We start from the raw sequence: 14,063 nt of genomic DNA on the forward strand, positions 1-14,063 counted from the left end.
TTCGTAAAGTTCATGAAGGAACATGCATCCGTCGAAGTGATATACAAACTTATTCATAAAGTTTATGAAAGAACTTTGCATCCGTCGAAATGATATAAAAACTTATTCGTAAAGTTTATGAAGGAACATGCATCCGTCGAAATGATATACACACTTATTCGTAAAGTTTATGAAAGAACATTGCATCCGTCGAAATGATATACAAACTTATTTGTAAAGTTTATGAAGGAACATTGCATCCGTCGAAATGATATACAAACTTATTCGTAAAGTTTATGAAAGAACATCGCATCCGTCGAAATGATATATATTAGACTGCCTGGGTGGGAATAAGAAGTTGTTTGTGTTTGGAGGAATTCGTTGGAAGCCGGCAACAATTAGCACTTTGGCATGTGTGATACCCCCGCCTTTGAGCGGCTAATACAGGGAAACATCTCTGGGTGACCAGTAGCCTACTCTAGTTTGCGAAATGAATATCTAGGACAAACCACAAACTTCAAGCCTACTGAATAAGATCTACACTTATAATTTTAACTTTAAAGAGACAAGTACGTAAAATTTTCATGAAAATTGACGTTTAGTTTTTAAAAACTGCTTTTAATCGAACAAGCCTGTTTCAGATATTTATTCCGCATATTAGGGTACGAATATTTTGACAGAATAGATTTTTTTTAATCTTTAGTTAATCAGTTTCTCTAAAACATTTCTGACATCGTCAAAGCTTGATTATAATTATATATGTTGTGTAGCAATCTGTTAACTTTTTGCACCACAAGCAGTTATTCTTTGTAATATACTCGGTTCTTTTGAGACTTTTGAATAAGTTAGCATTGATTTGCTCAACAAACCCTCCAAATATGTCATTGGCGATGTACAGTCGTACTTGATTTATTCTACCAGGTCGGCCTTCGGGTCACCTATAAAAAAAAATGAAAAAAATAAGAAAATGATCGAAAGCAATTTTTGCGTATCTATTCATGTTGAAAACCACAAGCGATTATTATCTGAGAACTAATCTATCTCTCCTTCGATAATTTCTCAAAATAAGATGAGGTTTAAAATCTTTGAACAAGATTTAACCGTATTTAGTGTACGCTTGCACATCGTCAATGATATAGCGTACAACGGCCGAAAGTATTCAGGAAACACCCCCTGGTACCATTATGTCTGAACTCGCACCTAACAAAAGTGCAATAAACAGAAAAAGTATCATTTTTTGAATTGAATGTGCATTTGATTGCTTCAGGTAATGGCGACGGCCGTGATGGAAGGACAGAATGCCCAAAGCGGTAATGGTATGAATTTTTATTATTTTATGAAACACTTTACTTCGTCACCAAAATAAAACTCAGAATCTGGAAAAAAGGCCAACGGAAAAGCTTTATGATAGGAGACGGTGAAAATAAACTATGTGGGTGCTCCTTTTGATTTTCTTTACCACATTCGACTTCCTCCGGCATCCAGTCGCCTAGTATGCTAGACTAGATAGATGTCGGCTTTCATTTTGCCAAAAGTGAATGTTTTCCGATCAGGTATTGAGTAACGTTCAGTTTCTCAGAGAAATCAAGGCTGGAAACACCGTAAAGCACCAATAAATTGAGCAATTATTAAAATTTCCTTTAAATTCTGACAGGTTTTTTTGTCGTGTACATAAACCCAAATTAGCATCGACGCATCCAGTTTTACAAAAAAATCTAAGTGATCTAAAACTATTTGGGAAAAAGTTTTCATCGGCAAAAAAAACGAGAAAAAAATTTGCCGGCAAAAAGTTTTCGTCGGTAAAAAATTTCGTCACCGTACGATTATTTCGTCCCTTTTTACTGACGAATTTTCTTCCGATAAGGTAGCTAATCGTTCAGTTATTCCTAGTCAACGTATCCATTAGAATCAGGAATAGCATACGATCAAAGGTAGCATATGGTCAAAGGTAGTTTGAAGAAAAAAGGGAAACTTAAAGGGCATTTTTCCAGACGGATAGAATCTAGTTGTTTCTAATCTAGTGGTTTCTTTGTTTTAAATGGAGCGGCAAATCTTTTTCAATCTCGCATTTGTGTGATAAATCACTATGATAACCACTTGCGTGTTTCGGATGATGGGAAATAAGTAGATTGATTTCACATCCACCAACTCTGTTTTGAGTTACGTGAAATATAAGTTTTCCGGGTAGGAGAGGTAAATCTAAAATATCCGGGAGGTAATTTGGAGTTTGTCCTGGTGGGTATAATGTAGTTGTCCGGGGGGGGGGGGGGGGGTAAATCCGAATTTTCACCACTAGATTCCATCCGTCTGGAAAAATGCCCTATAAGTTGCCCTTTTTTCTTCAAATTCGGGGGGTAAATGTAAGTTTGTCCAGGAGTAAATGTAAGTTTGTCTGGGGGGTAAAGGTGAATTTTCCAGGGGGGAAATGTGAGTTGTCCAGGGCGTAAATATGAGTTGTCCAGGGGGTCAGTAATTCCTTGTCCGTTAGTAATCGTACATAAAACTCAAAAGTTGTTGGAAGAGCGGCATAGGGATCTTTAAGGGGTGGAGGATATTTAGTCCGGGGGGTAAGCTTCTTTTGTCCGGGGTATGCAAATTTACCGAAGTCCATAGGGTAAAATGTGTTGTCCGGGGGGTCATCTTGCGGTGTCCAGGGGGTAAAAAAGCCATGTCCGGGGGTATATTTCGCATTTGTCCGGGGGGTCGAGCTTCAAAAATGATATATCCTCCACCCCCCTCCCCCCATGTACGAATTTTTTCTGGAAGAGCCCAATGCGAGATCTGGCAAATACAACCTTTTGCGTATCAGTATTGGACAAGGACAGCCCAGTCGCTCAAAGCCTTGTACTTGACGTACACTGGAACCATCCTGTTTGCAAACATTCTGGTGTGGAATCGACTTTACGTTACATTCTCAAATCCGCATACATCATCGATGGACGTCAACTTGTTAAGAACATCAGAAAGCAATGTACCAGATGTCGTTATCTCACCAAAAAGACTGTTGAAGCAGCAATGGATCCAATCCCTCAATGCAGCATCACCATTACACCACCATTCTATGGCACGCAAGTTGATCTTTCAGGTCCATACCTTGCCTACTCACCATCACATAAACGCACCAATGTAAAGATTTGGCTAGCTGTATTCTGCTGCTGCACGACATCAGCTACTTCTCTCAAAACCATGGATGACTACTCAACTGAAGCATTCATTTTATCATTTATCAGATTCTCCAACAACCATGGCTTCCCAAAGCGAGTATTTTGCGACAACGGGAGCCAAATTATCAAAGGATGTGACCAGATGCGTCTTGATTTTTACGATATTCAACACCAACTGCACAAGCGTGTATTTGTTAACTTAACTGTCTGCCTGGTTGGCGGGCACAACATGAATGGCAAAGCTGAAAAAAAGATTAGAGAGATCAACAAATCCATCAAGCGAAGTGCCCACAAGAAAAGATTGTCCATCCTTCAATGGGAAACATTATCAAACTCAATCATTGCCAATAGTATCAACGACTTTCCGATCAACATCGGAAGCAAATCAGATGTGGAAAATCTTGATCTTATCACCCCAAACAGGCTTCTTCTTAGTGGAGTCAGTTGAGTGAATAATTTATAAGAATCGTGCAATTTTTGATAAAAGCAAGAAATTTGACGCAGAGGTCAAGAATGATCAACTGATCAAAATTTTCAAGGGAGACAAGTGTCAAATGCCATGTGTCACTCCCTGTCAGCATTTGTTGACAAACAAATATGTCACCCCAAAACCTGTCATATTATATATCGTTGGAAACCTAAATAAATTCTGAACAACTTTTTTGCTTACACCAACTTCAGAAAATGTACCCAATAAGAGTAAATGTCACTTTTAAATTAAAAAAATGACGTCATCAATTTTAGTGATTTTTCAAGTTCCTCAAAACCCATCATGTTATACATCGTTGGAAAGCTAATTTAAAACTGAACAACTTTTTTGCTTACAAAAATCTACTTAAATGTACTCAATAAGAGTCAAAAACGAAGTCACATCATTGTTTTCATGATTTTTTATTAAATAATATTGTTTGTATAGTTTAAAATAGATAAATACATCAATACAGTACATGAATGAGACCGACAAAAAGCAGCCAGAAGAGCGTTTCTCCATCTCCGCCTTTCACTCAAAGCAGAAAGAAAATTATCCTGTAACGTTTAAAACCCATTCAGCTTTATTACCAGTTTTTCTAGAATCTGTCAACTCCCCTGCAATGGTCAAACACTGCATGGAAATCATCCAAAACCTTACTAACCATCTCAATCGATCACAAAGCCAAACGATCATCACCGGAGATCAGCCAGTGTATGCATTAGGCAAGCAAGTGCAATGGATGTATCCGGACCAATTTGAAAATGTTCTTTGGATGATGGGTCCATTACATATCGAGATGGCCTTCTTAGATGCAATCGGTGACTGGTTTGAAGGATCCGGCTGGACAGATGTTTTTGAAAGGGCAAAAATCCAAACAACAGGGAGAATCGAGAGCCTTCCTCAAGGGAACGAAAGTCAAGAGGACGGGATACGCACACCAAGTTTCCCTTGCATCATTATTCCATTTGTCGAAGTTGTCATTTCAAAAGCAAAGTGTCTACAAAGATTATGGAAAGCAGCGCGAAGGGAAGAATCGGCAAATGCTGATCCAATTTTCAAATATATTTTACTTCACAGCTGACTTTTGGTTTACCGCAATCGAGATGGAAACACTATATTTCCTGTTCATCAAATCCATTCGAGAAGCAGACTTTGATTCCTTTTTGCAGTGCCTTAAAGCAATGATGCCTTGGTTCTTCGCACTTGACCATACCCACTACTCACGCTGGCTTTCTGTATTCGTTCAAGATTTGTCAAACCTAAAGTTCCGAGGAAACGACACCTACGAAGCCTTCAAAAAAGGATACTTCACTGTCCGTAAAAGCAATCGTGTCTTCTCCAATATTGGAATTGATCAAGCACACGAACAAAACAACAAAGTTCTGTAGACGGATGGTGGAATCATTGGAATACTTGACAACCCAAAAGCTTTACTGAAATGGGCTGTCAGTGGACCAGTCATTGCGGAGATGTTGAGCGAAGAAGAAGAAGATTGCATGCCAGAGAAACACCATGAAGACACGAAGAGCTTCGAGGAAACTTTCCGCAAGGATAGGTCAGCATTCATATCATCTTTTCAAGAGTATGGGAATCCCTTTGAAGAGCAGGAAAAGAATCTGATGCATTTAACTTCACGACACGTTTTCGATGACAGTACAACCAAATCAGCCAGAGATTCAGTATGCTTCTTTCGTGAAGAAAAGATTAGTAGACAGGAGCTCGTCACTCTACGAAAATCTTAAAAATTACTTCTTTTCCGTCAAAAGCACATAATGAAGGCATCCAAAACTAAACAGAAATTGGCGACTTTAAATGCTGAAAGAAGATTATACGCCAATCTTTATGTGGCCTGTCAGTCGAGAGAAGGTGATCTCGAAAATTTCTTTGCCCACGAAAATCATTCTTTTCCGATTTCTATTCCTGAATACGGGAAACTCAGAAAGGCAACGTCGAAATCAAATTTCGTCCAATGCTTGGAAACAAAGGTCGAAGTTAAGCATGAGGCACCAGATGTAACTATGAAAGTTATTGATGGGGCAGCTTTTGTCAACATGAACCGTCCTCAAACATCCAACACATATGGAAACTTTTGCATAGATGAGTTGACTAGTAAATTGAGAGTAGCTTCACAAAACATCCAGAGGCTAGACGTCGTCTTTGACGTGTACAAGCAACGAAGTTTGAAGAGCCAGACCAGAGAGAACAGAGGAGAAGGTATCCGAATTTCCATCCGTAAAGACACAAAGATCTACAAGGATTTCCAGAAATTCATGAGAAACGATACAAACAAAACCGAGCTGTTCACGATGCTTGCTGAGACTGCTGTTGAGGAAATTAATGAGAAAGAAACGAACGTCGTCACCACTGTTGGAGATATAATATTGACAGCACAAACCTTGCTCCTTGCAACCAAGAAGATGCTGACACAAGAGTTTTCTTGCATGTCCTTGATGGTGCCAGAAATGGATTCAAGAAGGTGTAGAGTATGATCCAGAAGACTGGGGCTTTGTCTTGCAAGATGAAAAGTACGTACCATTATGGATGACACAACGCGAAACATCCAACGAATGTCGCAAACTAATCAAATGTGGTTGCAAAAAAGGTTGTACTGGTCGGTGTAAATGCAAAAAGGCGGAACTCCCTTGCACAGAGCTTTGCCAATGCGGAGGAAGTTGTCAGAAGCTTTAACATTGAACTACAATGACATTAACTATATAGTTTATTTACATGAACAACTTTCACATTCAAGATTTCAAGATTCTTTTTAAGCTATTTTGGTAAAGCGAAAAAATAAAGAACATTTTCGTGTCCTAGTCTCTTTAAACTTGTCACTCTTTGGGTTGACTTTCTTAGCTTTCTTGACAATCAATTTCAAAAACTAAGATCAGGCAGTAGTATTTTGTATCTGGCATCGTACAAGCTTTTTTTAATTTTAAAACTTTTATAATTTTGAAGGTGTTGCTTTATGTAGATTTACTCTTATTGGGTACATCTAAGTAGATTTTTGTAAGCAAAAAAAGTTGTTCAGTTTTAAATTAGCTTTCCAACGATGTATAACATGATGGGTTTTGAGGAACTTGAAAAATCACTAAAATTGATGACGTCATTTTTAATCTAAAATCGACATTTACTCTTATTGGGTACATTTTCTGAAGTTGGTGTAAGCAAAAAAGTTGTTCAGAATTTAACTAGCTTTCCAGCAATATATAATATGACAGGTTTTTGGTGACATATTTGTTTGTCAACAAATGCTGACAGGGAGTGACACATGACATTTGACACTTGTCTCCCTTGAAAATTTTGATCAGTTGATCATTCTTGACCTCTGTGCCAAATTTCATGCTTTTATCACAATTTGCACGATTTTTCTTCTAACTGACTCCACTATCTTGGAAGGAGCAATCACAGAAGTCCAACAGGTGAAATGGTTACGTGTGACAAGCCATAGAAGCTGTTAAAAGCAAACACAAAAATCTTCATTGCATGGTTTTGAGAATTGGCTACTCAATCATGTACCGAAATTAATGGAACATCCAAAATGGTTTAAAGGAGACAAGAACCTTCAAGTTGGAGTTGTCGTACTCTTCACCAAAACTGACTTTCCAATTTCAACAACATATCAGTATCAGTATGGTATTATCACTGAAATCGAACCTTCCAAATATGGCATTGTTCGAAAAGTATGCGGCAAGTACACCAATGCATATGAATCATCAAGTCGCGAAACCTTTGACTCAGACAGAAATCTTGTTCTGATACAATCAATCAACGAAATGGATTTCGCAGAGGAGACAAATAACAACAACACTCAAAGGGACTAACACAATACTAGTCACTCGGATAATAATTTTACTTTTAAATTTCTTGTTAGTTTGTCTACCATTTTCATTTAGCATTTTTGCTACCGTTTTGCTAGATCCAAACCATTTCTTGTACATATATTATTTCCAAACCATTTCAAGTACATTTATGATGACATCATCAATATTTTTATATAAATATAGGATCACGTTTCACTCAGTTCATGATGTTGGATCAAGACTTCAAATTTATTTCAACTGAAATAATAACTCCATTTTTAATTGTTAATTCAATTTTTCACACTCAGACTTTGTCTACGTTCGGGATGTCTCTGATAACAGGAAGGCCCCTTAAGCGTCACTTCATACGCGAATATTTTAATGAACTTTTCAGTGAATTCATAATAAAACAAAACTTACAAATCAAAACTGGATGACTTATTGCAAAATTTTTGGGACATTGAAAATGATGGAAAAGTTGAAAAAAGAAGCATCGCAAGCAAAAGAAGAAAATGCTAAATTAAAGAGGAAAACATTGTCTGAAACTATTGGAGAAACGAAAACTAGAGAGGAAGCACCTAAAAAACGACGTCAGGAACGATCATATGAAAAAGTGGAAAATCGAGAGACTGTCTTAAACTTTGTGAGGAATAAATCAGAGAATAAACTAGATATGCGGGAAAAAGATTATTATTGCCTTTGATAACAAAATATTTTTGTTGCCTTAAAAATACGAAAAGTCTTCGGCAAAGGCAATCTTGTTTTTATTGAGTTTGTTTGCAACTAAGCTAATAGTATGCATCTTTAAATTTATTTAGTATGTATTTTAATTTGTATTTATTTTAAATCAATTTATATATATTATTGAATCACAAAGTAAAAAGTAATCATTATTTTATTGATTTTAAAAATTATTTATTTGTTAAATCAATATATTTATAATATGAATTATAGTTAAGATCATTAAATCTTGATATTTTGTTGTAATTTAAGGAAAAAGGAATTATTTTCATAAGCCTGAAACTATATCTTTAAAAAATTAAAATATCTATTGTTTGATTTCAAATATTTTAGTAGAAGAATAATGTAGTACAGTATGAAAAGAAACTTGATCAATCAAGTTCTTGTAATCCCTGAATCTTTGATTATTTGAATAGTATTTGTTTTCCAAAAATTTAGAAAAAAAAATGAATTTCGGCCATTAAAGGATCATGTATTTATGTATAATGTTTCTTCTAAATTTGTAAGGTGCTAAATTTGTAAGGTGTCATTCATCTGATTGATACCAGTGGCTGCCAGGGAAAAGGGGAAAGGGGGAGGGAAAGCATGGAAAGTTATACACGTGGTGGTTGAGGCGGCTGTTGTGGTGGTTGTTGTGGTTCAGCCGGTTGAGGTGGCCGTGGGCGTAGATAGTCAATCAACGTTGGTGGTTGGCTATTGAAATAGTTGAACGTGTTTGAGGAATAGAGGGTGGTGGAGTTACGGCACTTGTTTTCGTCTTGCATGGGTGGTTTTGATTTTCCTGGCTTTAATTTAAATGCAGCAAAATATTGAAAATCTGGGCTACATTAGTTTTAATTACACTAAAATTTACAATAATTTCTGTCTGAGATGTAAACCTTTCTTCAACCACTGAAAGCCCTTTTAATTAAAACCTTCAGGCAAACAACACATTTCAATAATGGTTGGATTCTCATGTAATGTTATGTACAGTTCCTGGGGATAATTGAGGATGATTTTTGTCTTGAAATGAATGCAGCTAAAAATTCTGTTTTTTTCAGATTTACCTGTTGATACAAAAATTGGATTTCTCCACGCAGTTAAAAATTTGACAACATCGAATACACAAAATCAGAAAAACTTTTTCACATGCACCCTGCAAACTCAAGATCAAATGGTACGTACGGTTGTATTCAGTCCAACAAAGTGTAAACTTTTTGCGGATGTTGAAACTGCCTGTTAAAATCACCAAAGCAACCATGTCGGGTGAGGATATTTTGGTAAACCAATGGTCAAGAGTGTCTTTGCTATAGTCGGTCCCATTCGAACATAATGGAGCTATCTCTGATTCTGGCGTGTCAATATCAAATTTGTCACACTTAGAACACAGGTTGCAACTGTTGATGAAACCATGGAGATCAAAGGGCGAAACAACGAGCCATTACCAAAACAAGAAATCATAATTCGAGAAAGTACAGGCTCCTGTCCTGTTATCCTTTATGGACAGTAAGTTGAGCTAGTTGAAGCTGGTAAATCTTATAAAATGGAAAATTTGCGTCTTCGAAAAATTTTGATCATTATTATCTAAACAAATCGCCACTTTCACACACATTAATGATTTGCAAGATCTTTACGAAGTGACAGCATCTTCTGATGCTACATTTGATGGTCAAACTGTTGGGCTATCAAAAATTAACGTAACATACAACTGCTGTCTTTGTAACAAGAAAGCTCTTATCACAACAGATGGATTAGTTCATTGTACTAATACCAATTGTGACTCAACACTTAACAAAAAGCCGTTCAAAGCTGAAAATGCCACACACAAGCTCTTTTTTAACAAAGACATGACAATAAAGCTTTCTGAAATCTTAGGGTTTACCATGGACGAACAAAGTATTGCATGCAGTATGTATGCCGAAAATTTACCATGCATTTCTGAAACCTTTGACAGAATTAGCAAGACTGTAAAGAACATCTCAGAATTATGAACTGTAAATTTATTTAGTCTTTGAAAAGCTGTTTTTGTGAATATTTTTTTTTTTTTTTTAATTTTTATAGTAATATATTTCGCAGGTCTATCGACCTCTATGAAATAATCATATTTATTTAACATTTTGTAGGCGCACAGTTGGCCTCTAAATCAGTCGTCTTTACAATATTTCATTTTCAGTAAGGCGTAAGTCGCAGCAGATCATCTTGAAATAGAGTCTAGTCCGAGGACTTCCTCTAACCTTTATTTGACTGCCATCCTTTTGTAACTTTGTCTTCTCTTTTGCGTTCCTATGCCATTCTTTGATGGTTTCGCGTTCTTTTTTAGAAAAATCATCGGTTACTCGTAAATCAGTTATAATTTTCTTTAGCTTGTGGACTGATGCTAGAATCTGACGTTTCTCTTCTTCATTCCTTAACACAACTTTTAAGGGTCGCCAACGTTTCGTCCTGAACATCTCGTTCTTTCGAGCTCCTATTCTTTCTGCGCTGACGATGTGTACCTTTAGTCCCATTTGGTTGCTCACAAATTCTTCGACGTAATCTTTATCACTTGTTCGCTGTTCTTCAAGGGTTTCATCTTTGAGTTCACCAATGTTGTGAACAATGATATTGCACTTTGTCAGGTTCAGCCATCGTACTTATTCTTTCTCTTCTTTGATGAAGTTCTTGATGATCGTTTACCTCTTGTTTCTTTTAACTCTGTAATGCTAGCATATGTCTGTTGTTTCATAGTTACCTCTTGCTTCTTCAGTTCTTCTTTGGTAGTTTCTGCGTATGTCCTTTGTTTTTTTTTTTTAGCGACATCTTCCTTATCTAAAAGTTTCTCGATTTTCTTCTCCAGCCTGTCCAATCGAGCGTTTGTAGATTTATCTCCTTGTTGCTCTCCATTATTAACCTTATCAGTATTTGTTGCCTTGTCCTTACGCACTCTTTCTGTACTTGTTTTGATCTTTTCCAGAAGAATTGGCGTGACTGTAACACATTTGGCACATTCGAAGCGCCGGCTTTTGTATTGGAGACACAGCTGTATCTGATAGGCAGGTAGCTCCGTGCATGCATAATGGACAAACCTTTCGCATCTTCTACATTGTAGCACATCATTGTCCTTCACAATCTCGTTCATGAAGCAGTTGTCAGGGGTGCAGAATCCATTATTTTGTTGAATTTCGATTTTTTTTGGTATTTCTTTAGTTTTCGCCATTTTGATGCATTTTGACGAGCACAACCAGCCAGAAAAAAATTTGACGTCAAATGTTTAAATTATGTATTAAGTGCATGCCTACAGCACAGTTGTGTGCTCTACTAGTATCAGGTGTTCCCATGTTTTGTTCCGTAATTTCTTTTTGTTTTGCTTTTTGTCCTGAATAAACCAGAAGGGGACACGAGCATTTAATTTTCCGTTTTAATTTCCACTGCGTTTACTGTGCTAATTCGAAACCTTTTTCGTTAAATTTTTAGTTTTATTGTTTTCGACGATTATTCCCCACGGGGTTGTTTTCGTCAATTTTATTGTACTGTTTTAACGTTGTAAATATTATCGCTACGCACCTATTTTTATTAAATCTTTTTAACATTTTCTTTGTTTTATTCCCTATAGAATTTTTTCCTTTGTTCATTAGAATTTTTTATTTCTCGCTTTTTCTTTTTTTTTCATGCATCACTGATTTTTGTAGCATTTAAAAATGTGTTAACGCTTGTGCAGTATCATACCTGATGAAGTTCTGAAAATAGAACGAAATATCGTAAAAAATAAACTGTGTTGATTTTACTTTTTTGTTCACTTATGTATTAAGTGTATAGACCCACATCACTTTTCCTACAAAAGTTATTACTTACTCCTTGAGGGAGTTACTTTGGGATTTAAGTTTTCTTTTGTTCAACTGTTCTTCTGTAAATATATAAGTATGAAAATATAATATTTTTCTCCTGTCAGACCTAAAAACAACAAAGAGTGGCCGAATTCTTTTTCCTCTTAGAGAGACGATGTTACAATGAAAGGGTAATTAGTCCTCTCTGGGTCCCTCTGTCTTTATCCTGTCATTTAAGACAGTCAGGCGACATTACCCCAGCGGCCTGTACAAGATGACAACAAACTCCAGGTAGACTGACAGGAGAAGAAAACAAAAAATGAATCAACAAAGGTGTAAACACCTTAAGACTCCTTTGGGGCCGACTGCACTATATATAGCAGTGTAGACCCAAAATGACTAACTTCTTAACTGAAGGAAAATTGTCATCTACGCCAATGATTTGATTTGTTTTCTTGGTTTGCGTTTTCTTTTTTTGTAGCGGTCAACTTTAAGGATAGGATTAAAGTTACACTGAGCATTTTGCCAGTGGAAGCTGAATTTCTTTTGGTGGAAAATGTTATTGTGTACTAGTGAGATGCTTCCTTCATATGAGTTTATTAATTTGCAATTGTTAGCTTGTACTGGTTGTAACTAACTAACTAACTAACTAACTAACTAACTAACTAACTAACTAAGCATTCCATAAAATATTTTATTTGGTCATCCATTATCAGACTTATTGTCATAACGTCCCCTTATGGGACTTTTCTTGCGTTTTCGTTTATAAATAACTTGAAAAAATGTTATCTTACACTGGTTGTAAGCAATAACAAATCATTAATCTTTTAATTGTTCTATGCTAGCAGTGAGGGATGAAGGGAGACAATATCTTCGATAAAAAGTCCATAAATGGGTTCTACCAGCTTATTTTAAGAGGCATCACTGCATAAAACCATCTTCTTTCCATTTTTTGGAAGCCCGAAAAAAAAATCTTTTCGGACATCAAATAAAAAAATTATATATTTCCAAATCCTTTTTCCGAAAAATTATCCTTTCCAAATTTTGAAACAAAAAAGAATTAGTTTTCGTGATATCAAAAATTGAGAAATGTTTGTTTTTCAATTTGATGGAAAAGTAATTATTTTCGGACAATTATTATAATTGAAAGAATATATTTTTTCTACAAAAAAAATAGAAAGGTGTTATATCCTGTTAATTGGAAAAGAAGTCATTTTCGCCACTTTTGGATTTCCGAAAAGAGCCATTTTTCTGACATTAGGAAAATGGAAAGGTTCTCTATCCTGATAAATCGTAAAGAATCAATTTTGAAACCTTTAGGCTTTCGAAAAGAGCCACTATTCTGAAATAAGAAAAATGGAAAGGTTTTATGTCTTGGTGATTCGTAAAGAGTCTATTTTTGACAGCTTTGGATTTCCAAAAAGAGCAACTTTTCTGAAGGTGGGTAGGTGGAAATGATGAACTTTTTTAATAAATAAATGCCGAAACATACTTTGTAACATGATGAATGATTAATGCCATGCAAAGTAATGTTCGATAAAAATCAATGTTCAATTTATTGTAAAAGCTTTTCGACTATCGTCATCGTCAGTACAGTAAAAAATACATAAGCATATGAAAAAGCTATCTACAAGTTATAAAGAAATGTTAAAATAATTCCTTCGTTTATACTTTGTAACATACTTTTATTGTCAAACGTTAAAGATATCTTTTTTGGGTTTTCTAAAGGGGATCTGACTGTGTAGACAAGCTGTAATATTCCGTAAACAATGTTTCTAATAAAGTTTTAATTAATGCTTTCAGGTTTCTCTAAAATCAATCTCTGCTCTAATTTGTTGTCCTAAAATTTACCATGAATTCACAAATCGCGAGCAAGTTAAAATATGTTCATTCATATGTTCTTTGAATAGGGCTAGAGCTTTAGCAAAAGTGAAACTTTTTAGAAGTACGAGCGTGGCAAGCTCAGAGGTTAATATTTTTTTCTAGTGGGACTGATTTAAAGCCTTTTTTGGCAATTATTATTCCACTGGGGTGACCAGCGGATGGGAGCCAAATTGGGCACAGAGGCAGGGTGTCCAGTGAGTAGGGGCCTGTGACACCCGTTAGTTCATTCTTTTTAACTAAG

The 14,063-nt window shown here is 35.9% G+C and overlaps 2 protein-coding genes across 2 annotated transcripts; one reads left to right on the plus strand and one right to left on the minus strand.

Moving 5' to 3' along the window:
• Nucleotides 1-2,751: 2,751 nt before the first annotated feature.
• Nucleotides 2,752-3,591, plus strand: LOC136811020 (uncharacterized). The gene has a single exon (XM_067067623.1). The coding sequence runs from the start codon at nucleotides 2,752-2,754 to the stop codon at nucleotides 3,589-3,591; it is 840 nt and encodes a 279-aa protein (XP_066923724.1).
• Nucleotides 3,592-8,749: 5,158 nt separating this feature from the next.
• Nucleotides 8,750-11,331, minus strand: LOC136811022 (uncharacterized protein DDB_G0284459-like). The gene is made up of 3 exons (XM_067067624.1): nucleotides 10,812-11,331; nucleotides 10,370-10,707; nucleotides 8,750-8,941 (listed from the first exon to the last, which is right to left on the minus strand). The coding sequence occupies exons 1-3, from the start codon at nucleotides 11,329-11,331 to the stop codon at nucleotides 8,750-8,752; spliced, it is 1,050 nt and encodes a 349-aa protein (XP_066923725.1).
• Between the last annotated feature and the right edge of the window lie 2,732 nt (nucleotides 11,332-14,063).

The sequence above is a fragment of the Clytia hemisphaerica genome, unplaced genomic scaffold (assembly GCF_902728285.1).
Source record: "Clytia hemisphaerica strain Z4C2 unplaced genomic scaffold, Clytia hemisphaerica genome assembly, whole genome shotgun sequence".
In the NCBI taxonomy this organism is placed as follows: domain Eukaryota; kingdom Metazoa; phylum Cnidaria; class Hydrozoa; order Leptothecata; family Clytiidae; genus Clytia; species Clytia hemisphaerica.